The sequence below is a fragment of the Eurytemora carolleeae genome, unplaced genomic scaffold, assembly GCF_000591075.1.
Source record: "Eurytemora carolleeae unplaced genomic scaffold, Eaff_2.0 scaffold1214, whole genome shotgun sequence".
NCBI lineage: Eukaryota > Metazoa > Arthropoda > Copepoda > Calanoida > Temoridae > Eurytemora > Eurytemora carolleeae.
Window position 1 is genome coordinate 18887 of NW_019397115.1, and position 26262 is coordinate 45148.

The 26262-nt window shown below is 31.3% G+C and overlaps 4 protein-coding genes across 4 annotated transcripts; all 4 read left to right on the forward strand.

Moving 5' to 3' along the window:
* Window positions 1-228: 228 nt before the first annotated feature.
* Window positions 229-5208, forward strand: LOC111711990 (MAP kinase-activating death domain protein). Its single transcript, XM_023486492.1, has 9 exons — window positions 229-256; window positions 391-460; window positions 534-594; window positions 739-797; window positions 1771-1870; window positions 2150-2299; window positions 2719-2755; window positions 4887-4966; window positions 5140-5208. The coding sequence occupies exons 1-9, from the start codon at window positions 229-231 to the stop codon at window positions 5206-5208; spliced, it is 654 nt and encodes a 217-aa protein (XP_023342260.1).
* A 342-nt stretch (window positions 5209-5550) lies between these two features.
* Window positions 5551-8917, forward strand: LOC111711991 (uncharacterized). Its single transcript, XM_023486493.1, has 8 exons — window positions 5551-5559; window positions 6039-6054; window positions 6102-6173; window positions 6558-6627; window positions 7439-7493; window positions 7931-7998; window positions 8530-8617; window positions 8876-8917. The coding sequence occupies exons 1-8, from the start codon at window positions 5551-5553 to the stop codon at window positions 8915-8917; spliced, it is 420 nt and encodes a 139-aa protein (XP_023342261.1).
* Window positions 8918-9045: 128 nt separating this feature from the next.
* On the forward strand, window positions 9046-11798 carry LOC111711989 (MAP kinase-activating death domain protein). Its single transcript, XM_023486491.1, has 4 exons — window positions 9046-9098; window positions 9506-9632; window positions 10787-10908; window positions 11711-11798. The coding sequence occupies exons 1-4, from the start codon at window positions 9061-9063 to the stop codon at window positions 11790-11792; spliced, it is 369 nt and encodes a 122-aa protein (XP_023342259.1). The 5' UTR covers window positions 9046-9060; the 3' UTR covers window positions 11793-11798.
* A 1565-nt stretch (window positions 11799-13363) lies between these two features.
* On the forward strand, window positions 13364-21361 carry LOC111711988 (MAP kinase-activating death domain protein). Its single transcript, XM_023486490.1, has 6 exons — window positions 13364-13396; window positions 13546-13587; window positions 14384-14392; window positions 19488-19560; window positions 19655-19701; window positions 21032-21361. The coding sequence occupies exons 2-6, from the start codon at window positions 13552-13554 to the stop codon at window positions 21209-21211; spliced, it is 345 nt and encodes a 114-aa protein (XP_023342258.1). The 5' UTR covers window positions 13364-13396; window positions 13546-13551; the 3' UTR covers window positions 21212-21361.
* Window positions 21362-26262: the final 4901 nt, after the last annotated feature.

The following is a 26262-nucleotide window of genomic DNA, read 5'->3' on the forward strand; positions in this document are numbered from 1 at the left end:
AGAGGTAGGATATAGAGTAATCAGGGACCTTTTCCTAGAGGTAGGATATAGAGCAATCAGGGACCTTTTCCTAGAGGTAGGATATAGAGTAATCAGGGACCTTTTCCTAGAGGTAGGATATAGAGTAACAAGGGACCTTTTCCTAGAGGTAGGATATAGAGTAATCAGGGACCTTTTCCCAGAGGTAGGATATAGTGCAATCAGGGACCTTTTCTTATAGGTAAAAAAATGAGTAATCAGGGACCTTTTCCTAGAGGTAGGACATAGAGTAATCAGGGACCTTTTCCTATAGGTAGCTAGAATATACAGCAAAAAGGGACCTAAGTAAAATAAAAATTGTGATTGAATTTCTAATTCTAAAACTTGGTGTATGTTTCAATTTATTTTTAGGACGACGAAGTATAATGGAGAGGAATTCATTGATTCGCCATCCAAGCTCTAGATCCATTGATACAAATAGGTAATCACTTAAATAAAATTAATCATTTTGCTAAAAGTTAAAAATTAAATAAATGTTAAATTATTGTGTTCAGGTTGAATGTGCTGGAACAAAAGAATGCCCTGTCAGCTGAAAATCATTCCTTTATAAAAGATGTGAGATTTTATTTTTTTATTGCGAATCTAAATGCAAATCGTAAATTTTTGAGTTATCATATATTGCACAATAAAGTTTTACTGGGGGGAGGGGGTCTGTTAATCTTGACTCAGGAAATGACCAATATATCATTTTATTTTCAGATTGTTGATCAAGTTCTCTCCGGAGAGGGAGTAGGTTGGCTCAAAATAAATCGACTCAGGTTGATTTCTATTACAAAACATCAATTTAAAGACAAGAGACAGTTTGTCGTTCAAGGAAATCTTAAGATTTTATTCAATCACTTGTCTCCCTAACGGCACACTAGGCGTAATTTTAGAGTGACATGACGATTCACAACGGTAGCCTCCATCTGAGCAGGAGTAAGATATCCTTGTTTTCAATCTGAAAATTGAATAATTTGGAATTTAGGGATCAAGCTTAAAACGTGACTTGCTGGCGTATCTTACAGAAAAAAGAATTGACAGAAAAATTACGATATCTTTTGCATTGTAACTCAGATAAAGTACAAAGGGACCGATGTAAAGCTTTATCAGGGGATCGGTTAAAATCAGGGTTACAGTCCCTTTAATAATGTATACGGATATTAATGGTAAATTATCCGTTATCTCGGTAATTTATCCTAATGAGATTATTTGGTTTCCAACCCAGTAATGAACAAATACAGTTAACCTACTCTTTGGAAAATAATCTTTTAGAATAAAGAGCAACAGCAATAAAACGATGAAAACCGTTAGATTCAATTAGAAACTAAGAATAATAAAAAGGACTTTATATAGAGTCCAAGTCCAAGGGACCCTCCGTTCATAGAGTAGTGTGTACACTGTACAATTCACAATGGTGCCTTTTAAACCTTTGTCTGATCGAATATGGATGAATGTGATGTATTTTTATAACTAAAAATTTATTATTTTCACTTTTGGTGTTAAAGTGACTTGAAGATTTATGCTACAAAGACCATGAAACAAAATATTAAAAACGACGATATCTTCCTCACTAATACTCAAATAGAGGTTTTAAACGCACCGTTGTAAATCGGACATACCATTCTTTTTTTAAATGGAGGTCACCTGAAATTACAGTCCCTAAAAATAAATTAAAGAAATTAATGGAATTAAGGTCACTTGAAATTACATCTATACATTCAGTCCCTTTAAGATACATTTCTGTTTTAGGAAACTAATGGAGGATGAAAACTATAGAAATATTATTCTTACGAAGATCAATCGAACTATTGATCGAAGGATCGGTCCAGATGATCACTTGGACGATGTGGTAAGTCTGAGCTCGATCCACTTAATTCAATCTCTTTTCCGACTCATTCCCTGTATCTGTATCCTTGTATTCCCTGTATCATCTGTATCCCTGTATTCCCTGTATCTGTATCCCTGTATTCCCTGTATCTGTATCCCTGTATTCCCTGCATCTGTATCCCTGTATTCCCTGTATCCATTTTAATACTTAAATTTTTTTGAACTCTCTCAAAATATTTCAAAATTCAATTTTCTGAAAATCCACTTTACAAGAGGAAGGTTTAAAATGTTTAATATCTAGGTTCTAAAAAGGTCTGTATACAAGGGGGTATTAAAGATCCTGACATCTGTAATACATGGTCTGGAGATAACTGTAGGGAATAGTGGTGTAGGAGGGATGGCTTCAGCTTACCAGCTACTGGAAATATCTCATACTCATTACTGGACTAAGGTTAATCAAAATTAAATCAAATAAAAAACGAAATTTCTAGCCACAAACCCAAATTTTCTGTTTCCTAAAACTTTCTTCTTTAAACTTCTTTTATATTTTAAGGATCACAGGAGATCTTTGTGAAAATAGATCTAAGCTGTCTTAAAGCTCTCTTGGTGCAGTTGTTTTACATATATATTAAATTTACTAACTGTTATAATTTATTACTTTTACAGAAAAATATATGATTTGATTCGATTTGATCTTTACAACCGATGGTGTAAATCTTTGATATTTCAAAGCTCTACGACATCTGGTTGCAAAGATTTATAAGGATAACAATCTGAGTTTGTGGCAGGAAATTTTGTAGCCCCATTCTTCCCGTGGTATTTATGTAATGATCCTAACTGAGCATGATCAATAATCAAATATATTTCTAGGATATCGCTGAACCGTCGGATCATCTCACTACATCAGGTTTGTTTATATATATTTTAATATATTCACGTAGAACTAGAGTCAAATTGAATTCGAGCGGATCGACTTCTTGTACCGTCCCGACTGAAGCGCGGCATAACTCGGCCCGTCCTCTTATCTTATGTCGGCCCGGGCTCACTTGGCGAGTTCGATGGCGCGGCTAGACTTTTAAGCTTTTACTGTACCCGGCCTATCATAAGCCTATTTAACCTACCCCACACGGTGGGATATTTTAGAGGGTCATGGGGGGTTGACTGTTTTGTCACAATACTTTTCTTAAAATGCATTTGTCTTGTGTTTCATGTTGAAAATTGACACAATGAATATATTCTGATAATCTTTTTATTTACAAAAATTGTATCAATTGTAGCTAACATTGATTTAAAATGATTTCAATTTATAATTACTTTTCCCGTTCATAAATTTATCCTTGAATGGATCCTGTAATCCTGCAATATATTTAGATGTCGTCTTTGTTACAGCGAGTATTTCAAAAGAAAAACTTAAATTTTTTTTGTAAAAGCACAGAAAAGCACAGGGGTTTCGGGATAATCTGAATATATAAATAGATTCTATACAGCCATATTGAAAAGATTTAGGGGCTCCAGCAGCACCCCAAATTCTTGATTTAGTCAAAGTAGCTAGGGCTGGGCACGTTCCGACTTTTTTGAAATCGTTCCGTTCCGTTCTAGAACGAGGAGGGGAGGGGGGTCGGGTGATTAAATAAAAAAATCTTTAACTATTTCTAGATGATTTAGAACACATTCCTGATTTAAAATGCGTTCCCAACTTAGAACAATTGTTCTTGATAATAAGAACGCGTTAACGATTTTAACCGTTCTTTTCAAGCAATTCCCGTTCCGTTCCGTTCTTTTACTAATCGTTCCAATATTTTTAAGAAAGCGTTCTAAGCGTTCGTTTTTTTTCGGAACGATGGGATCGTTCTTGATCGTTCCGTTCGTTCTCGGCAAAGAACGATCGTTCAACCGTTAACGCGCCCAGCCCTAACAGTAGCGGCGTGTTGAAAAATCCTATTTAAAAAGAGTTTTCAATGAAATAGCTGGTTTCGGTCTAATTCTTCCTAACTAAAACATAACATTCAAACAGCTTTGAGACTTCTCTCAAAAAAAAATTACTTAAGCGGCCAAGCCTTATTTGACATAAATAAGAGGTTTATGGAAAAAAATTCATTTTAGCTGACCCTCCCCTACTACCCCTGTGCCCCGCTATCTTAAACTTTTGGAAGTCTTATATCTTTGCACCTTAATGTCGTCATTGTTTATATTGAAACTATGTATTCTGTAAAGTGAATTATAGTAGGAGTTAGGTCTAGTATAAACTGTATAATATGAAAACTACGTTTAAACATGTTGATTTTGTTATAATACAAATAATACAAAAACAGTTTTACCAGTTCTTTCAAAAGAAACTTATCTTTTGAAAATGCCTGTAAGCACGTTGCAATATTGCTGTGTTTCATGTACACTGGACTAATTAAAATAAAAACTATAAGTTTATGGATCCCACCAGGTTGTAAAAATACAGGGATTAGAAAATGAAATATGATGAGAGTAATCAGTTCCTTGTTTATCGAATTCGCGGATTGAGAGGAGTGGGGGGGGGGAGTGAGTTATTTTAAAATTTAAAAGCGCTTTTCCCCCATTTCTCAGTGGAATATTAGTATTCAAAGAATTTGAGAAATTTTTAGAAGCTTTGTGAAATCTAAAGCCGATTTATTGCATTTTTTCTCCATAGAAATCAGATCTGAAGAAATATTGAAAATATTTTACAAATCTCTTTTGCTTTTGTATAGTTGAATATTATCTGTCATTAGATTGTTTGATGATGCTGATGTATGTTTAATAATTATGAAGAAATCACAACTTTTCAAATAATAAAAATAAAATATTTCTTCAGTTTTTTTCTCAAGGGTTTTTTTACAGTTAAAAATTGAATGTATTTTAGAAGTACATTTTTCAACACAATTGGACATTTTTCATCACGTATGAAATGAGAGTATAATTGAGGAGAGTCCGAAACACTTAATTTGTGGATTTATATCTTCTTTTTGGTGGATTTTTTCCTTGTCAACAAAGACGATATTTGCTCCGCTATAGTATTTTATTCTCAGGTGGAACCACAGTACCAGGATCCCTAGCCTCTACACCCCTAGGGGGCAGCAGAGAAAATATAAATAAACTTAGGATAGAGGTAAACCCCCGACCAAAATCATGGTTGGTTCAACATTACCACTGCTTTTTACTATCATCCAAGTATTCAAATATTGCGTATTTTTGTCATCAAATAAAACGTTTATATTTTGCTCAGTTAAAAAAACCACCTTAAAAACTTTTTTTCATCGTTTTGTAATTTTTGTGTTTTAGGGATCTTCTAATTTGAACTATTCAGATGACTATTCAGGGTTCGATTCAGGTTATTATTATAATATTTAATACTAGCTAAGGGGCCTCTTGAACATATATTTATATGTCTTATTTTATTATATAGATTGCTGGGCTTTTTAGAGCGGTTTTTATTTTTATTTTTATTGTTGCTCTATCTGCAGTGAGCATCTTCTTTTTGAAAAATATGAAACAATAACAAAAAAAATTCGCGGATATGAAAATTATTTTCAAAATTTCACAAAAAAACAAAAAACTTTTGGACACAAATTTTTGTAATTTTGAGAGTATTCTAGGAGACCTGCTTAAAGAGCTGAAACATCAGAAAATGAATGATGTATAAATGATAAATGTATTCTAGGAGACCTGCTTAAAGAGCTGAAACATTTGAAAATGAATGATGTATAAAAGATACAAGTATTCTAGGAGACCTGCTTAAAGAGCTGATACATCAGAAAATGAATGATTTATAAATGATAAATGTATTCTAGGAGGCCTGCTTAAAAAGCTGATACATCAGAAAATGAATAATGTATAAATGATAAATGTATTCTAGGAGACCTGCTTAAAGAGCTGAAACATCAGAAAATGAATTATGTATAAATGATAAATGTATTCTAGGAGACCTGCTTAAAGAGCTAATACATCAGAAGATGAATGATGTATAAATGATAAATGTATTCTAGGAAACCTGCTTAAAGAGCTGATACATCAGAAAATAAATGATGTATAAATGATAAATGTATTCTAGGAGATCTGCTTAAAGAGCTGATACATCAGAAAATGAATAATGTATAAAAGATAAATGTATTCTAGGAGACCTGCATAAAGAGCTGATACATCAGAAAATGAATGATGTATAAATGATAAATGTATTCTAGGAGACCTGCTTAAAGAGTTGAAACATCAGAATGAATAATGTATAGATGATAAATGTATTCTAGGAGACCTGCTTAAAGAGCTGATACATCAGAAAAAGCATCTTCTACTGGGAAGACTTGCTTCTCTTGAATCAGGGAAACAATATTTGAAATTTTTTCCCAAAAAGCAATATTTTTTTATTATGTCACAAAATAAATAAGAAAATTTTCTTGAGACGAAATTAAGAACCATTTTACAAAATAAATTTTTTTTTTTCAAATTTAAACTATTTGATGAAAAGATTTCTTAACTAGAATGGATTTTTTTACAAAAAAGAATTATCTCAAAAAAATGTTTTTTTTTAATAATGGTTTTTACATATAAAAATTCTGTTACAAAAAAGAATTATTTAACAGAAATTATTTACCGAAAAAATTTCAAAAGTAAATCATGCAATAAAAAAATAATAAAACATAAGTAAATCGTTTTTCAAAAAAACATTTTTCAAAAAAGAATAATTTTCGATGTTGGTTGTACAGAAACTGAAAGTGAGTGCAATAACTCTGAGAGTGGAAGTATCATAACAAATCCAGCTTTCCACAGAACAAGGTGCTCTTTTACAAATTAAAGAAATTTTCTTGAAATTTTTATCTTCTATGCATACATTTTGTGCTAACCTTGTAAAATATGTCGGAGTCTTCGAAATAATTTTTTAAATGTCATCTTTTAAACTTACTGATAATGGAATGCTGCAGATATTTAGTTTTTTAAATGGATAATTATATATCTAGCTATTTATTTATTTTTTGTATAAAACCCATTGAAAAATTGTCAAGACGACATTTCATAAGTTTTGGGCTAACTTTTATTTATTTTTCAGATTTTGTTTAATTCTATTTTTGAGTTCCATCTTTAAAGGGAGTGTTAACGTAATTTCAAGTCATTTATAGAATGCCATTACCGATTCACAACGGTACACATTTATACGTTGTCTGATCAAGTATGATTTAAATAACACAAATCCATGTGTATTATAGTTTAAAAACTGTTTGTTTTCAATTGTGTTCGGGTTCTCCTCAACAAAACAATATAGGAATTTTCAAAATAAATAAAGAATACGTCGGCTTTCACATTATTTATCAGATAACGGTTTTAAGGGTACCGTTAGGAATCAGGTGTGTCACACTTTAAATGGTGGTTTTCGAGATTTTTGGAATTTTCGAGGATTGAGGTTTCCAAAATCCGAAGAATTTAAGAACTTTTTCAGCTTAAAACATTAAATTAAGCCAGCTCAGGTTAAACCAGTAGTTTACCCGATTGAAGTTGAACTACATTTATAAAATGCCAATTCCTGATTTAACCTTTTTTTCATTTTTTTAATTTTACCATTTTTTTGTTCAAATAGTTTTTGTATTTTCAGGGGAATATTTTCCTCAATTAGAAGTGCTGTATCAGACACTGATGTTGAGAGCAATGTAAGTATTTTTTGATAAATAAATCTTTAATCACCATTCATTTCGTTGATCTGAGAGAAAACGAATCTTTTGTGTCATAAATCACTAGCGGTCACTGGTCACTGGTCAATGGTCAGTCGATTCATTCAATCTTACAAATTGATTTTAGAAATAATATTCAAAAGTCATAGATTTGTTTGTATATACAATTATTATCATTTTCTACAATTCAACACAGAAGCCTTTCCAGATAATTTTAAAAGCATCAACATTTTTTTTTCTAAACTTCCTGAAAATAAAAAACTTTTACTTTTTTTTCTTTATGTAAAAGTAACTACGAAGAAAAATTATATCTGTGAAAATAAAAAAAAACTTTTTTTCTCTTTGTAAAATTAGCTAAAGTTTTGAATTTAGAAAAAAATAGTTTTTTAGTTTTAATCAATTAATCGATTTTTTAGTACTTGTCTAGCCGGGGAGGATCTTCTAATCTGTGGAACTGTAAATCCTCCCTAACTTCCGGTTACAGGTAAACTACTTCCTACATTACTTCCAGTTACAGATACAATACTTCCGGCTACAGGCAGACTACTCCCGGTTACAGGTACACTACTTCTGGTTACAGATACACTACTTCCGGTTACAGTAACACTACTTCCTACATTACTTATGGTTACAGATACACTACTTCCGGTTACAGGTGCACTACTTCCGGCTACAGGCACACTACTCCCGGTTACAGGTACACTACTTCCGGTTACAGGTACACTATCTTCCGGTTACTGGCACACTACTCCCAGTTACAGATAAACTATGTCAGGTCATAGGTATATCACTACTGGTTACAGGTATTGCTATTTAATCCCTTTAATCCGAGACACCCTGTTAACCTACTTTTTTATAAGTACATTAATTTTGATTGCAATTAGGATTCATTAGGTACAAAAAAGTAAATACAAAGTTAATGATGTATCTAGATTAATTTATAAAGAAATAGATTTATCAAGGAAAAAATTATTAAATAAATAAGAGATATTTCCATTAATAGAATTGATTGTAGATATCATGGAGGAGATATGGTGAGCACTATGCAGCTCCCCCCTCCAGACCTTATCAGAACTTATATCTTTCAGGGGATCATTAATAAGGTATTATTATCATTATTATTATTATATTTGGAGTAAACTTATATATTTGCAGTACACTTTTATATTTGCAGTACACTTTATATTTGCAGCACACTTTTATATTTGCAGTACACTTTTATATTTGCAGTACACTTTATATTTGCAGTACGCTTTTTTATTTGGAGTACACTTTTATATTTGCATTACACTTTTATATTTGCAGTACACTTTTATATTTGCAGTACACTTTTATATTTGCAGTACACTTTATATTTGCAGTACGCTTTTATATTTGGAGTACACTATATATTTTTCAATTGAAATTAAAAATAAAATGGAATTTTTAAAAATTTTTATTTAAAATATTTTTTTATGCATATACACTGTTTGAAGTTGTGTGCATTTTCTGTTAGAATTCCAATTTTTATTTTAAATTGTTTTCAAAGGAAAGAGAAGCTACGGGAATGGATACAGGGACTGACTTGCTAATGGAACATTACAGGTGAGTTTCATCACTGAAAACTTTATTTAATTAAGAATGAATATTTAGTTATAAATTTTATATCATTAATATTTTAAAATCTATTTAATCATAAACGTGAAAGTGAATGTTTGTCGTAATTTTAAGTGACCTTCCATACAAAGATGGCAATGTCCGATTTACAACGGTACTCTTAGAAACTTTGAGTGTTCATAAGGACACAAATCTGCCTTTGGATATCATGAAACAGTAGCCTAAAAAAGCATCTATATATTTTGCGACTTCTAGAAAGTAAATATTAGAATTTTCTTGATATGTTAAAAAATTGAAGGGTTTTGTTGTAAATCTGACACACCACTATAAAACAAATGAATGGTCACTTGGAATTATTCCCAGAAAGTTCCTTTAAACAATAATTACAATTGTAGAGGTTTATGTGAGAGTGAAAAGAAAAGGTTGGAACATGAGGAAGATCGTCTTCTCTCCACCATGCTCTTCAACCTCGTCGCATACATGGTCATGATGCAAGTCAACAAGAACGAAATCAAAAAGAAGGTCCAGGAAACTTTGTATATGGAAGAATTTGTCTTAACTACAGTGTAACCAAGAACTTCGAAGCCATCGAAAGAACTTATACAATGTCGTCTTCTTAATCTACTGATAATGGAATGCGGCAGATATTTTTTTCAATTGAATAATTTATGTTCCCGCCTTTTATTTTATGGATATTATTTCTTTTTACAATTACTGTGATTTTGGTTAAAACCTAAAACAAATTGTCAAGACGACATTTTATAAATTCTTTTGATCTCTCATAAGTTCTGGATTAAACTGTATTTACAAAACTATTATTTTCTGCATTATTTTGGTTCTCAGTGCTGGTTTTGAAAGGTATTTTCTCTTTATCGAGAAGGTTTTATGCAATGGATAGATTTTTAAGCTTCTTAACAAATCAGTTATTGAAAATATAAGTTTGATTTTATTGTATTTCTATGAAGATTGAAAAAATATCTAGAAATAATATAAAATAAAGCTAATTTATTATTATAAAGCTTAACTAGCTGAAGAGCCCGGCGTTGCCCGTGAAAAAAATAAAATATTTTTTTATCCTATAACACGGGGGGTCCACAAAGAATTTCAGCCCAATCGGTCCAGCCGCCTATAGGCAACATATATATATATATATACAAATATCTTGTTTTATTATAGATGATTACTTTATAGCACGTCCATAATGAATTTTTCTGTGAAGTGAACACGAGTGATAAAGTACACAATAGTTTCATAACATTTATACTTTCTCGCAACTTTTGTGCTGTGTGGAATCTTTACCTTTACCTTTGGAGTTCATGACTTTTAGTTTAAAAGAACAGCGCTGACATAATTTTTGTGAACCAATAATAAAGAGGTACCTGGGACACATTAGATTCACAAAGGTACCATTTAGCCCATTGTCAATACAAATATGAGAAAGATGGGTTTCCTTTATGAAATTAAAGTCACTGAGAATTAATTCAGCCGAGACGAGAAGAAAAATAGTTTTTGATGGGTCGTGTTTTGCATATATCTTCTGTCAGGGTGAAAACTTGACAAAGTTTAAGAAAAGCAAGTGTTTGGAATAAAAAATTTTGAAGAACACTTGTTTTTCTTATCGGCAAAAAACGACCCAATTCTCTAACTAGCTGTAACCTAACAAGGTTGAATTTTAGATCCGCAGATTATTGGGTAAAAGTCATATTGGCCTAGTGCACTCGCAAGAGGTTAGCTTACTACTGGAGAAACTAAACCAACTCAATGCTAATGATATTGATCTCAGACCTCTACCCTCCAGGTACTTAAGTTAGTTGTTTGAACAGTGGCATCTCCAACAAATAGAAGCATGAGTGTCGTCTTCAGTTTTGCTTTTGATCGATATTTTTTATAATTATCTGAACATGTGCAATGTGCATTAGCTGTGTGAGTGTCGTCTTCGGTTTTGTTATTGCTAGAATTTTTTTTGTATCTGCATAGTTTTGAAGAAACATATTTGTCAAAGCCATAACAAGATTATATCTCATATGTTTTAAATTATAACCCCCTACTTAATGAAGAGCTATTGAGATTAATACAAATGTTTTTGATTTTATAGTATATGCACCCAACGAAATGTACTACTTTCATTTCATTGTAAAATCAAAACTGGAAAAAATATGTCACAAATTCGTTCCAGAAATGTCGAATAAGTTTGACCATCTCCTTCTGTCTAATGAATCGGTCTAGTGTTGTCCAAACTAATTTCCAATGACTTCGTAATTTGTAACAATTATGCAACTTGGATATTTTTTCAGCAATGAATCAGCCACAAAAGTTAAAAGTTAGAACTTAAACTCCTTATTCAATTCCAAGATTACATTTATTTGCATCTAACAATAACTATTGGTCCGAGTTAACTAAAAACATCCCTCGTTAATCATCTTAACTACCGTGATAGTATTTAACTGGTCTACTTTTTTTTTTATTTCATTTCAACGTCACAAACACTTTTTGGCCCTAAAAAGGTGTTGCAAACTTAAATATGCGATTTCGGAATTGAACAATCACAATTAAACACATTTTTAAATTCTTTAAAAGTTTATTTTTAATTTTTGTTTCAGACAAGTGAATAGGCAAAGCTTCACCGTTCATGCTGGTACAGATGCAACAGGAGACCTTCTGTTTTTAGAGGTCAGCAAATAATTTAAAACACAGAACAGAGATTAGAATAGAAGGGAAATAAGATATCCCTCGGTATGAATTTGTTCAGTCCCTTTGAGCCTGAAAAGGAGTTCAAAATGAACAATTCATGTAAATGTTCACAAATTATACGCAGTAAATCATAATACAGTATGATCCATGGACATATCCGTTACAATTTCTTCTTTTTGTAAAGTTTATTCTGAAATGAACTCGGGAATGTTAAGTAAAGTTTATTCTGAAATGAACTCGGGAATGTTAAGTAAAGTTTATTCTGAAATGAACTCGGGAATGTTNATTCTTAAAGGGACTGTACGATATTTGAGATTCTTAAAGGGACTGTACGATATTTGATATTCTTAAAGGGACTGTACGATATTTGAGATTCTTAAAGGGACTGTGCGATATTTGAGATTCTTAAAGAGACTGTACGCGTAATTTAAAGTTATTCTGCATCCACGACTCACAAGATTGGTCTGAGCTGAAAACTTTAGAATGGGATATCCTTAATCCAGATTGGTTAATTAATCTGGAGATTAATAACAGGAGGAGAACAAGCATTATATAATCTCGAGATTAAGAAAAAGAGTGGATCAAGCATTAATCCCGATATCCATCATTTAAAAGTTCCCAGCTCTGAACAAGTATTAATTAGATATCCTTGTTTTTGTTTCTGAAAACTGTTTATTTTGATTTATGGTATCTCTGCAAAATTGACTTGCGTATTTCGTAGATTCTTGTTAATATAAATAATGGAGAAATTATCGGGATTAAACACTTTTTGAGTCAGAGAACGACGTTATCTTCCACATTTTTGATCAGATTAAGGTTTTAAGGGTAAAATTGATCAAGATTACACCAATTTTATTTCAATGGATTTTTGTCTGTTTTAACAAATTTAAGAAAAACAGCAATTTTGTTTTTTAATGATTATCCCAAAAAAGAATAAGAAAGCATGAAAAAGAACTGGCTTAATGTTTAAAGATGGAAACTGAAACAATATTCAAGTTTAAACACACATTTAAACCAATAAAAGTTTAAACAAAGATTAATTGTAATCCGCTTTCCAATTCCAGGTCTTATGCCTGTGGAGAAGACAAGGGGGGCAAACCCAACTGCATAAGTATTATACTAAGAAGTGCCGAGATCTCTACTACTCGATTAAGGTAAGATAAAAACTTTCCATGCAGTCCATTCCTAGCTGGTGGTTAAAGTTCAACAGATAAATTCTACAAGTTTGAAATAATTAGATACTCTAATCTGACAAGCAATGAAAAACAAGAAGTTTTTAGTTTAATCAACCAAATTATCTTAATTATCTTGATTTACTCCCTTTTTTTACCCTCATTCGTAGTATTTCCCCCCGAAAAGTTACCTTTTTAACCATATTTATACCCCCAGCACCACTTCTCAAAAGAGAGGGGGGTCTACTCCAGGTAGGTTCAAGATATACAATCAGGAGAGGGGGGTCTACTCCAGGTAGGTTCAAGATATACAATCTGGAGAGGGGGTCTACTCCAGGTAGGTTCAGGATTTACAATCAGGAGAGGGGGGTTTACTCCAGGTAGGTTCAAGATATACAATCTGGAGAGGGGGGTCTACTCCAGGTAGGTTCAAGATGTACTACGGTGCTTGCCTGATTGATGTTTGTTTACAATAAAACTAGTTCTTAAGCTGTTCTAAAACGTCATAATTGAATCTTAAGAACAATTATTTTTTTCAATGTGAAAAATTTCTTTAAGACAATGATTTATAGGTTTGCATGGAAGGGGTGGGCCTTCTTTTTGCAAATTCCAAGGTAGGTGTTCAATGTTTGTATCGTGTTAATTTGTGTCAGAACTTGAAACAGATTTAGCTAAACCTTTAAAATCAGCATTTATAAGTCATGAACTTTATTATTAAACTTTAAACATGGTTTAGCTAAATCTATAACAGTTTCATTTAATCTTCGAACATATCTTGTTTAAACCAGTTTTAGATTTAGCTAATTTTCGACTAGATCTTATATATTTTTGACCAGAACGAGCAGATTATATTTAGAAAAAATCTGCTTGAACATTTTTCATTTAACTGCAGAATTAGTTAATACTAGATTTAAGTCTGAATTAGCAAAATTTGCCAAGATTTAGCAAAGTTCTTCATATTTATACTTCAAAATAGCTAAATAGATATTTTCATGTTCAACTTTTAAAAATATTTTGGCTAAACAGGACTTTTTTATCTACTTTGTCAATAATAATCATTATGATTTGAAGGTTTTTAATATTAATTTCCTTTTTATAAAAAAAGATTAATTTACAAAATCATTCGAACTCAAAATCCTGTTCATTCAAAAATCTTTTTATTCCTATTTTCTTCTATTAAACATAGGTATGGTCCATGTACATTTGACTAGCTAAGGACCTCTCAAATGTCCCTTTACTGTACTGTACTGTACTGTACTGTAATGTACTGTACTGCATGTTTACATATATTCCTACATTTACTTGTCGTGAATGCTAAACACTTGTCCAAAGGGATTTTTTGAGATGGTCCTAAATTTTTTTTAAATTCTTTTTTCCAAAATTTATTTTACTTGCTTTTTTGCCTCCCAGGATTTTGAGGTATACTAGTTGATTAGTTTACCTTCTACAGAGTGTCCCACCAAACATGACATAGCAAGACGACTTAAAGGTCGTCTTTGATGTTTGACAAAATACCCCTAGTTCTGCAGCATTTCCAATATGTGGTCTGCTTTTTTTTTGCTTTCAATATTACCTTATAATTCTGGTTTTATTTTACAAATTGAAATCTCAACGAAATTGTTAAGTTCTCCGGTAATATTAACAGCGCAAAAAAAGGTAGACCACATTTTGGAAATGCTTAGACTCTGCATATTTTGTGTTAATTTTTTCAAGTAGGTTGACGATTGATTGTCACAATTAAATTCAAATATCAAAGACGACTTTTCTTACTTCGTCTTACTTCTATCATGTTTGGTGGGATACCCTGTACCATGATAAGAAAACGTGTAAACCTGGATTCTAGAATAGTGTAGTATTTAGCCAGTACAGGGTGGACCAATTAACATCACAAAGACTAAAGATCGTCTTTGATCAGTTCCGAAAGTTTTCCCTATTAAAAAATTACAAAGATATTGAATGTTTGGATAATTTAGATTTATTTGATAAATAGAAATCTAAATATCTTCTTTATTGATCGCTCAAAGCAACATAGATACAGACTTCTATGGTTACTTTAAAGTAGACAGACCACATTTTGAAAGTGGCAGGACTAGGGTTATTTTATGATTGTTGTTTGATGATTGTGCGCGTAAAGATGGAGAGAATGCCGCGACATGTTAAAGAAGACGACCTTGGCTCTTCTACGTGTTAGTGGAACACTCTTAATGATGTTACTTAATATACAATTTCCCAAGTGGTAATTCTCTCCATAGCGCTCGACCCAGAGCATTTCTTACAGTGAAACCCATTTAAGGAACAGACCGGCAATGTAAGGTAGTTAAACTGAGTATGCAGTGTTGTGGACACATTCTTTAGGGTTCATTTGAGATATATAAAACTTTTCCGCAATGTATAATTACTGAGTTTGAGTGCATAGTCGACTTTCAAAATCTTGAATTTGGGTGGGTACGTTTTTAGAATCGGTTTTTTTAAATTATTAAATAATGACGACGAAAAATAAAGTAAACATTTTACAGTAAACTAATTAGATTGTTAGGAACATATTTCTCAAAAGAAATTTGTCAATAAATCAATTCTAGAATCAATTATTTCATTTTCATCAATATATTGAATTCCTTATTTTCTTTGATTTATTCACGGATTTCTACAAATTCTTTAAATGTCGTCTTTACAATAATAATTCCAGAAAATCTGCAAATCTTTGTGAATAATGAGAAAATAGAATTATGATAGAATAGAAACTAATAATTGAACAAGATTACTTTTTTCGATAATAAGATTAATTTTTATTTTCTCAACCTGTTGCTAAACAACTATTTAGTTTACTGTAGAATTTTTAATTTATTTTTCGTCGTCGTAATTTAATAATTTTAAAAGACCGATTCTGAAAACGTATCCATCCAATAGTACGATTTTGAACGTCGACTTTGCTCTCAAACTCAGGGTTTACAGATGTTTAAAAAGTTTTATATGACGCAAATGAATCCTAAAGAATTTGTCCACAACATTGCATAATCAGATTAACTAACTTACATAGCCGGTCTGTCCCTTTAAACTGTGGAATAGGAAGACGACTTTCAAACTCCAGTTACCACTTGTAATACGATAATAGTCAGAAAACTTTTAAAAAAGAAGATGACTTTTAGAATCACGTTAAAATTTAAAAAGTTCAATGCGCATGAGACACAGAAATTGTGCAGTGTAAACAGACCCATTTCATTAAATTAGTAATTTAATAAGTGTCTAATAAAACTATTTGCTTTTTAACTACATCAAATACACTTAAGTATTGATATTTTGTCGTCTTCCTATTCCATTGTTTATTGGTTATTAATAAAGAACATGACCCATTTGACTATTAAGCAACTGTAAATTCTAATTTGTTTTATAACAGCATCAAATATCGCCTTTCTATCTCACAGTTTTATAGGGCTCACTGTAACCTAACTCAACTATGCATCATTAAGCCTAAATTTAGTTTTGAAAAATGTTACAATTGCATTTGGGAAAATAACTTTACAATTTAACCCAGAACTTCGGAGCCATTAAAAGAATTTATTAAATGTCGTTTTCTAAACCTACTGATAATTGAATTATGCATATATTTAGTTTTTATTGAATAATAACATAGAGCTCTTTAACACAATTTCCACATATTTCAGGGCTATTTATTTATTTTGATTAATTTAGGTAAAAAGATAAAAAAAAAACCTATTGACAAATTGTCAAGACGACATTTTATAAATTCTTTTGATGACTCCGTTGTTCTGGGTTAAACTGTAGAAGAATATACAGTCGGGAAAATATTTGATAAAGTAACTGTATTTAGAAATCACTTTACAAATGACAAAGACAAATGGGACTGAGCCATGGGAACTTTTATGTTGGATACCCTTAATTATGATTGATTGATCTCGATATCCACTGTGTGCACTTTTGCCTAATCCTCTCTTATTGGATATTCCTACTGGGTTCTGACCAATGAGAGTTCTCTCATTGATCTTGATATCCACAATACAAGAGTTTCCAGCTCTGAACTTATAAATCACTGAGATCAAATTAAGCTGGAACAAATTTAATTTTAAATTTTATAGATTTTTGTTTACCATTGAAATAGATACATTAATTTATTACATATAAATCCTAGAATAAAAAATAACTTTTTACATTTTTGTCTACATTTTTGTTTATTAAATAAAAATGAGCTTCATAAATTTCAATTATTGTTAAAAAAACATTTAATCAATACAAGAAAATATAAATCTCAACAAATCATTTTAAATATCTTTTTTAAATCTAAATTAACTTTAAACTTTAAATGAAAATTCTAAAATTAAACTTGAGTCTTTTTAAGCCCGCCCCCCCCCACTCCACCTCCCTTTTATTGCATTTTGAATCCTAAAAGGCATGTTATTTAGATTAAAGCCACAAGGAATTTACTCAATGGCGTAAACAGGAATAAGTTAGGAAGGGGGTGGGGGCAAACAAATTTCCCTTGTAAAACTGCCCCCATCCCCCCCCCTGTATACGTCCTTGATTTCACTTCAAATCTTACTTAAACCTTGTGTCCTCAATCTTGATGTTAATTGCTTGCAGTTGCAATTTATGTACGGTGGTAGGCGATTATATCAATATAACGAAGACTACTTTCGATTTCAATTTTCAATTATATCAAACTTTTTAAAAAGCTTTTCTTTTATTAATTGTATACTTGTAATGCGAAAATAGCTTTTTAAAAATTAAAACTTCTTCATTATATTCATAACATCGCTTACCACTGTATATTGTGTAGTGAGACTCATAAGACGATGGAATAGGAAGACGACAATTAACCTAAGTTATTATTTTGAATAATATCTCAGAAATTCTGCAGACCATCACTTAATAAAGGATTTTTAAGCTACTTGTAAAACTATTTGCTTAATAACAACGTGATATCCTAATTATTGCTTAAATGTCGTCTTCCTATTCGACAGTTTTCTGGTTATCACTGTATATAAAAAAATACCTTTGAAACATTCACTCTTAGTAAAATCACATTTTCAAACTTTAAAAGTATTGAGACTCCAGAGTTATATCCGGATGCGCAATATTAAACTAAAATCGATACTAACATACAGGGTTACCCACATTCGTTGAGACTGTAAAGACGACCCGAAAAATATGACGATTTGAAGCTTGATTTTTTGATTCTGCATTCAGTTGAGTATTCAATGGTTTACTAAATGATGCACGGAAATAAGCTAGTATTGGCCTACTACAAGGAAACCTGAATGCAAGAAAACCTACTAAAAAAATTACGTACAATCGTCTCTGAAGTCTCATCCTTTTTGGGTAATCCTGTACATATGCTTATATATTTATCCAAGTATTCTAAGCATTTCAGTTTCAGTTGTGCATTATTCACGAAAGTATTTGTGCTGAACAAATCATCAAAAAAAGTATTGCTTCAATTTCATTATTTTTTCTTCATGTAATGCTTAAATTAATGCCTATAACTTGAAGCACAATACATTTTAGCTATTTTATCCTAGAGATGGAAATTAATGAGAGAAAAAAGCTGTAGTCGATTGAGCTAAAGCTGTTTCAAAGACTAATTCACTAAATATTATGACTTCTTGACAAAAAGACAATATTAGTTGGGTTCATTTTATCACACAAGGTTTGTTATTCTCCATGGTGAACAATACAAAATAAAATAAACAAAATATTGAAGTTTTAGTTTAAAAATATTCAAATCCTATCATGTTTACTGGGAAACATTGTATTTACCCATCATAAACATAAACAAAACTTGGTAGAGACAGGGTTACCCACAAAGGATGAGACTGCAGTAAACTTGTTTTTTTTTGTCAAATCATCGGTTTACTCTTACAAAGAAATATTTAAGGCTAAGGATAACATTTACCGTTAAAATCGACACATTTGAATAGTTTTAGGTCATCATTCAAGTCCTATCTTCAGTGGGTAAACCTGTATTTGAAGAGTTTTAGGTCATCATTCAATTTCTATCTTCAGTGGGTAAACCTGTATTTGAAGAGTTTTAGGTCATCATTCAAGTCCTATCTTCAGTGGGTAAACCTGTATTTAAGAGTTTTAGGTCATCAATTCAAGTCCTATCTTCATTGCGTAAACCTGTATTAAAGCAAGGTTTAAATAAATCCATCAAATACATTCATTTCAATCTCTGGGTCAAATATCTCACTTTTACATAAATCAATCCTTTTATATTGTAAAGCAGTTTGTATGCACGTTGCATGCTTTCTAGCTTTCTACATATGTTGCCAGATTAATCAGCTTATCCTTTAATCTGCACATGCAATGCCAAAAATATATTCTTTTATTTCTTTTCAATTCTGCTTAAAGGTTATTTTCTACATTTCTAGAGATTAGATAGAAATCGTTTGTTTGCATGCTTTTATTTTTCTACTTTGTTCCATTGTTTTAATGGAAATTTAAACCTGCATACATAAAGAAGAATGTTTTTTTTTATTTATATATCTTTTTATTTTAGTTTTTCGTGAGACTGGACCATATACGCAAATGTTTCACTCAGAAAGAAGGGATCTTTGTCCTGGAGGAGTTTAGTAAGCATTTTTATTATAAATATTCTTGATAAAAAAGTAAAAAATAACAAATCTTAAAGGGAGAGACCGGCTATGTAAGGTAGTTAATATTTAGATCCCAAAACGAGGAAAATTGTCCAACGAAAGTACAAATCTGCGATGGTAAGTCTTACAACTTTCTTTAAAAATACACTAAACAATTTTGTTATGATTTTATTTAGAAGGGATATAAAAAAATGTGAACAGTCCCTTTCTCAATTTAATTGAAAATATATTTTTGATCTGTTTTTAGGCCACACAAATTGCTTTAAGTCTTCACCGCGTCTTTACCATCCTAACATCACAAAAAATGCAAACAATGTTAACATTGCGTAAATAAAAGTAATTTACGAGTTATTTTTACTGTTCTTTGAGCTTTATGCTAGAAGTTACCAGTGCTTTGAAAAATATTTTGTAATCAAACATTTTTTTTGACAATTTATCGGATTATTTTTTTTTAATTGAAATTTTTATTCTCTTTCATGATAGGTATAACAAATGTTTCTCAATATAAAGTTTCTAAAACTAAAATAAAGATCTGTAAAAAAGATATTTTTCAGATTATTTAAAAAAATTATAAAAAATACAGCACTGTTGGTTTCTGGTTGATTTTCTATAATTTCTTCTTTACAATAAACTCAAGGATAGATACCAGAACGTTCCAGAAAAATTTTCTTTTTTTTAGATTAGTTTTAGGTATCTTTTCTAGTTTATTTAGTTCTATATACTTTTATACAGTTAGAGTTAGTACACATGAGAACACAAAATTACTAATTTTTACAATGTATTAGTAAGGGGATAAAAGCGGAATAAAGATGAGAAGTCTTATGTTTACTGATTCTCTCTGTATTTTAAAATCGTAGTTAAATTTTCATTCTTATACTGTTTGCTTTGTTTTTATAGTTCCAAAAAATAATTTACCGACAGTTGACCAAAATTTCGAACATTTTACCTTGCATTTAACTCAAAAAAGAAGGAGAATGTTTATGTAACATTTCACTGATTTACTGGTCATAAGTTTGGTTTAGAAAGTAAAACTACTTTAATGCTCTTCAAATCAGCTTAATTTAGATTCTTTAAAGAGCATCAATCTCCTTGAAACTGTCTAAACTAATTTCTTTAAAGTATCTTCTAAATCTTCTAGTAGTTGTAAATATTTAGGTTTAATTATTTTTATTATCTTAACAAGGAACATATTTTAGAAATCACCATAAATTAAGCTTACCGTAGTGATCGGTAGCACTCTGACCGAATAAATTGCGGGTTTTTATTGGAAAGTGTAATAAGCTGTGTCAATTTTATGGGGCTCAGCAAGAATTTTAATGATTGGAAACAAAAATTTACATTTGATTTTATCTAAACTTAATTTAAAATGTGAATTAAAAGATTTCTAGGATATGCTCCATTATAGTATTTAAAGATCAGAAAAATATATTTTTTATTATTATTTTAGGCCGATCAAATATGCTACGCTGTTCTCTGTGTATTCTCCTATGTTGCTGCTGGGCAGAACCGCAAGATGGCGGACAAAGTTGTGAAACGAAATGTTGCGGGGCATTTGCCCTCGGGTGGTGTCTCACCACGTGGACCAATGTATTCAGACCGCGCTAGTCTGCAATTTAAACGAAAATGAATTTAAATTTAGTTTTACAATAGTTAATTCTTTGTGATAAAACTCATCCAATCCCTATCCATATCATTATATTGACAATGTGATACTATTAATTATCATTACAAGTAATTGAATATATTGTTTTATATAAAAATACTTTTTCATTTTTAACTTCAACTTTATACATTTCCAGATTTTCGTTGTTCTTCCCATCAACAATCATAAAATTATGACTGAGAGTTTTAAGAAAATAAAAATTTAAGTGCATACAAAAAACACGAGTAATAGCAATTAGTCTTAATGGGCGGCTGCCTATGCTCAGATCTCTTTTATCCTAAACATTTACAGTAATAGATATGATTCAACAATTTTTAAGGAAACGGAGCTGTGCTGGAATATTTAGCTTTATATTTAGAAGAGTTCGATGTTTTAGTGTGTAACTCAGAAATATTCAATTTTTACCCAATGGGGAGAGAAAAATCTTTGATTTTTTTTTTTAGTGCACGAAAATTAGATAGATTAAAACAAAAGCTAAGGTTATTACCGACGCGCAAGGACTATATTTTAAAATTGTCGCGTAAACGATATTCTTTCAAGTCAAAAATTGGGACACTGTTAAAAGTTTCCTGAAATCAGGATCTAAATGTGACTTCTGGTGAAACTTAGATACAAATCTTATAAAGAGTGTACTTAAGTCATTTCTTAGTTTCTTTCTATTCTTAACAAGTAATATTTCTTACTGGTTTTAGTTTAGCCTCTGTTAAATAAGAAGATGGATGGTAAAATCTACATTTTTGTTCTTGTAAATTCAATATTGTTGCAAAGAATTAAAATAAGGTTTTCAATGCTCCGTATTTTAGGTAAATACCCGGTTCACACATAAACACCCTTGAAGCCTGTATCTGATTTATCATGTAGAAACTGACTTCATTTTCTGGTTTGAAAAGTGACTGACATTTTTTTCATTTTTCTCAAGAAAAATAATGCCCTTTTGCAGAGAAACCACAAATCAAAATTCATAGTTTCCAAAAACAAAAACGGATTTCTCAATCTTGATCACAACAAGCTATTTAACTTATTATTAAAAAAATGCAGGATATGAAGTATGTCGTATATGCATAAAAAGTAAAAACACAATATAAAGGCGACATAAGATATAAGGTATAAGATATAAGATATCAGGTACTAAAAGAAAACGGTTCCAGTAAAATCCCTCCTAATAGCTCTTAGAGTACAGCAGCAGTTATAGTAAACTGTGCACTGTACTGTAGCAGGATTAGGCTGTGCAATGTAAAGCAGCAGGAGCAGACTGTACACGGTAAAACAGTAGGAACAGACTGTGGACTGTGCAGTAGCTGGAGCAGACTGTGCACTGTACAGCAGCAGGACCAGACTGTGCACTGTACACTGTACAGTTGCAAGAGCTGACTGCACTGTACAGAAGCAGGAGCTGACTGTGCATTGTACAGTAGCAGGAGCCGACTCTGCATTGTACAGTAGCAGGAGCAGACTGTGCACTGTACAGCAACAGGTGTGACTGTACACTGTAAAGCAGCAAGACCAGGCTGTGCACCGTATATCAGCAGCAGGAGCAGATGGAAGTAAACAAGAAATCCAAATAAACAACAATGACAATCAAACCTCTTGAAAACAGCATGAATAGTCAACATTTTCACTTGTTTCCACAGAAGAAGGGGGGGGGGGTAAGGACATTTTACCCCTGTATTTTGGTTAGAGGTGATTAAGATTAAAAACAGTTTTAAAACCCTGCTGAATACGATATTCGTGAGATAGTCCTTAAACTGGTGGAATGACTATTGACAACTCTGAATGAGGGTTGAAGTTAAAGATGTAGGTGAATGAATTGATGAATGATGAGAGTGAAGTGAATGAATAAAAGAGTCCAGTTAGGGTTAACAACTTTGCTGTTTCTTTTTAGTTTTTTTTCAGTTTCTTTTCCGTTGCGTTCAGATGTATAGGATTCGGAAATATCCGTTAACTGTATCAGATGTATAGGATTCGGAAATATCCGTTAACTGTATCAGATGTATAGGATTCGGAAATATCCGTTAATTGTATCAGATCTATAGGATTCGGAAATATCCGTTAACTGTATCAGATGTATAGGATTCGGGGGCGGCTGCCTATGCTCAGATATCTTTTATCCTAAACATTTACAGTAATAGATATGATATTTGTCTCAATGATAATTTTGCCCATATCTTCCTGGTGTGAATTATGTCAACTCATGGTCCATCCGTTCCTCATGTATTAATTTCTCACTCAACGCATATGGTATAATTATCCCTCCTCCCCCCCCTCGGGGTAGTGCGCAGACCAATTATAGCAACACAATCAAAGAATATTTTCTCAAGAATCATCTATCCTAATCTAGACAAAATACATTTATTTAAAGGTCAAAAAACAAAATTTTGATTACATTGCTTCTTTTTTTTCTGCTCTCCGCAAATTTTCCAAAAATTGCCTGTTTATAGCCGTGAAAAGTGCCGCGGCCTGAAAATCGTGTTTAATTTGAGTTGAAATTGGTTTAAAGTAACTGTACTTGATTCTAACCACCGGAAGTTCGAACATCGGGCTTTCTCAGTCGGATTTCAGAGCTAAACCACTGAACACCTCTTCTAATTCATAATTTCTAAAAATAACATTAGAATCCAGATTTTTTACTCCTTGAAATATTTCATCTAAAATTTTATGAAAAAACAAACTATAAAATATGATAAAACATTATTTTGCTTAAAACTGTGTCTTTGTTACTTTTCTGAATATAGTAATTTAATAATTTGCTTTAATTTTATTCAAAAATAAAATGTCGTGCAAAGTTTTAAATTCCTTACAAGGAGGGAAAACATCAAAAAGAATATATATTTTCCGAATATAGTAATTTAATAATTTGCTTTAATTTTATCTAAATATAAAATGCTGTGCAAAGTTTTAACTTTTTGTAAACATCTTTACAAGGCGGGAAAACATCAGAAAGAATATATATTTTCCTTTATTAATAATAAATCTAAGTTTCTATTTTTTTTCTTAATTTAATGCATAATTTTATTCTATTTTGCAGAAACCCGAATATTTCGTTTTTAATTTGCCAAATTTTCGAGCAAATTTGCAAAATTTTTGCACACTTCATGGATTTGAAGATATTTGTTGGAAACCACATTTTTTAAAAAATCTGCAAAGTATCAATGAGAAGTATATTCAAGAAAAAGTTAAATTGAAATTGTTAATAATTTCAGAAATTAAGCTTTATTACTAAGTTCAGACAATCAAAAGAGTGTAAAGGTAAGAAAATTCAACTCAAAATAATTTTGTTGATATTTGAAAGTTACACATTTTAAGATGATATAATAAAACAGGACATTCGTATATATATGTATATTGTCTATAGCCGGCCAAACGGCTGAACCGATTGGGTTAAACATTTTTGTGGACACTTATGAGTGGCTGGGGGGTGTTATAGGCTAAAAAAATCATATTTTTTTCAAATATGTTTTTTAAATTTTTGTAATGGGCAACTCTGGGTCCTTCAGCTAGTTGTTTTATAAATCAAGGATATATTTATAAATCAAGGATATATTTATAAATCAAGGATATATTTATAAATCAAGGATATATTTATAAATTAAAGGGAAAGTATACGCGTAATTTCCCATTATTTAGAGAGTGTTACATCCGATCCTAAATTATTTTTACAATATCATAACTAAATAAAAATAATACGCCTAAGTTACATTATTCTGTCCAAGAATAGTGTTAAAAACAATTTCAAAGCTTTAAAAATTATAACAACATATTGTTTTGTCGGAAACACAATCTAAAAGTGTAACGCTGAATTTGAAATCCATGAATCCATAATTAGTATTTAATTGACTGCCTAACCTACTGTCGTGGAAGGAAAATCTGTTTCGCATTATCGGAACCTGGGAGAACCTGGGAACCTGGGAACCATCATAATTGTTAAATTATGACAAGAAAGAGACTTTGACGCGTTGAAAAAAATAAAAACGGTATCGTAATTGAAAATCTGTTTTCACACTTCACACTGATTAGAAACTGTGATTGGTTAGATTCAGAACAATTAAATTAACGATCATATTGTTTACTAAAACTTTAAACATAGTTTTGAATCGAGTTTTGATCAAAATAAGATAAAAATACTTCTTTGCTTGCATTTAAACAAATCTATGGTAATAAAAATATTTTTTTGTACTTTGAGATACCTATTTCCGGATTAAAATAATACTGTTTCCTGTTTACTTTGATAATCTTACATTAATTAATGTTTGATGCGTAATTAACGCTTCCTTTATATTAACCTATCAATAGAATTGTATATTTTACAAGATAAACACATTAGTTCCTTAGTATTGTTTATTATCAGCTCATATCTTGCATTTGGATAATGCATGATGTCCCAGTAAACATTCGGATCTATACATTTGGATAATGCATGGTGTCCCAGTAAACATTCGGATCTATACATTTGGATAATGGATGGTGTCCGAGTAAACATTCGGATCTATACATTTGGATAATGCATGATGTCCCAGTAAACATTCGGATCTATACATTTGGATAATGCATGGTGTCCCAGTAAACATTCGGAACTATACATTTGGCTAATACGGAGTGTCCCAAACAAATTGGGAGGAATGCTAAATGGAAGGGGGTGGGGCGAATATGGAAATGCTTGATGGGAAAGGGGTGATGAAAATGCTTGATGGGAAATTGGGTGGGCAGATGGAAATGGATATCGAAAGGGGGTTAAGATGTAAATGGGTAACCAATAAATTACAAAAACTGTAGGATACACCTTTCATTTTTCATTATAGCTTTCTCTTCTTGTATCTTATATTAGAGTTACTAGAGGCAGAAACTTTAATTTCTCTTCTTGTATCTTATATTAGAGTTACCAGAGGTCAGAACTTTTAATTCTCTTCTTGTATCTTATATTACAGTTACCAGAGATCGAAACTTTTAATTCCCTTCTTGTATCTTATATTAGAGTTACCAGAGATCAGAACTTTTAATTCTCTTCTTGTATCTTATAT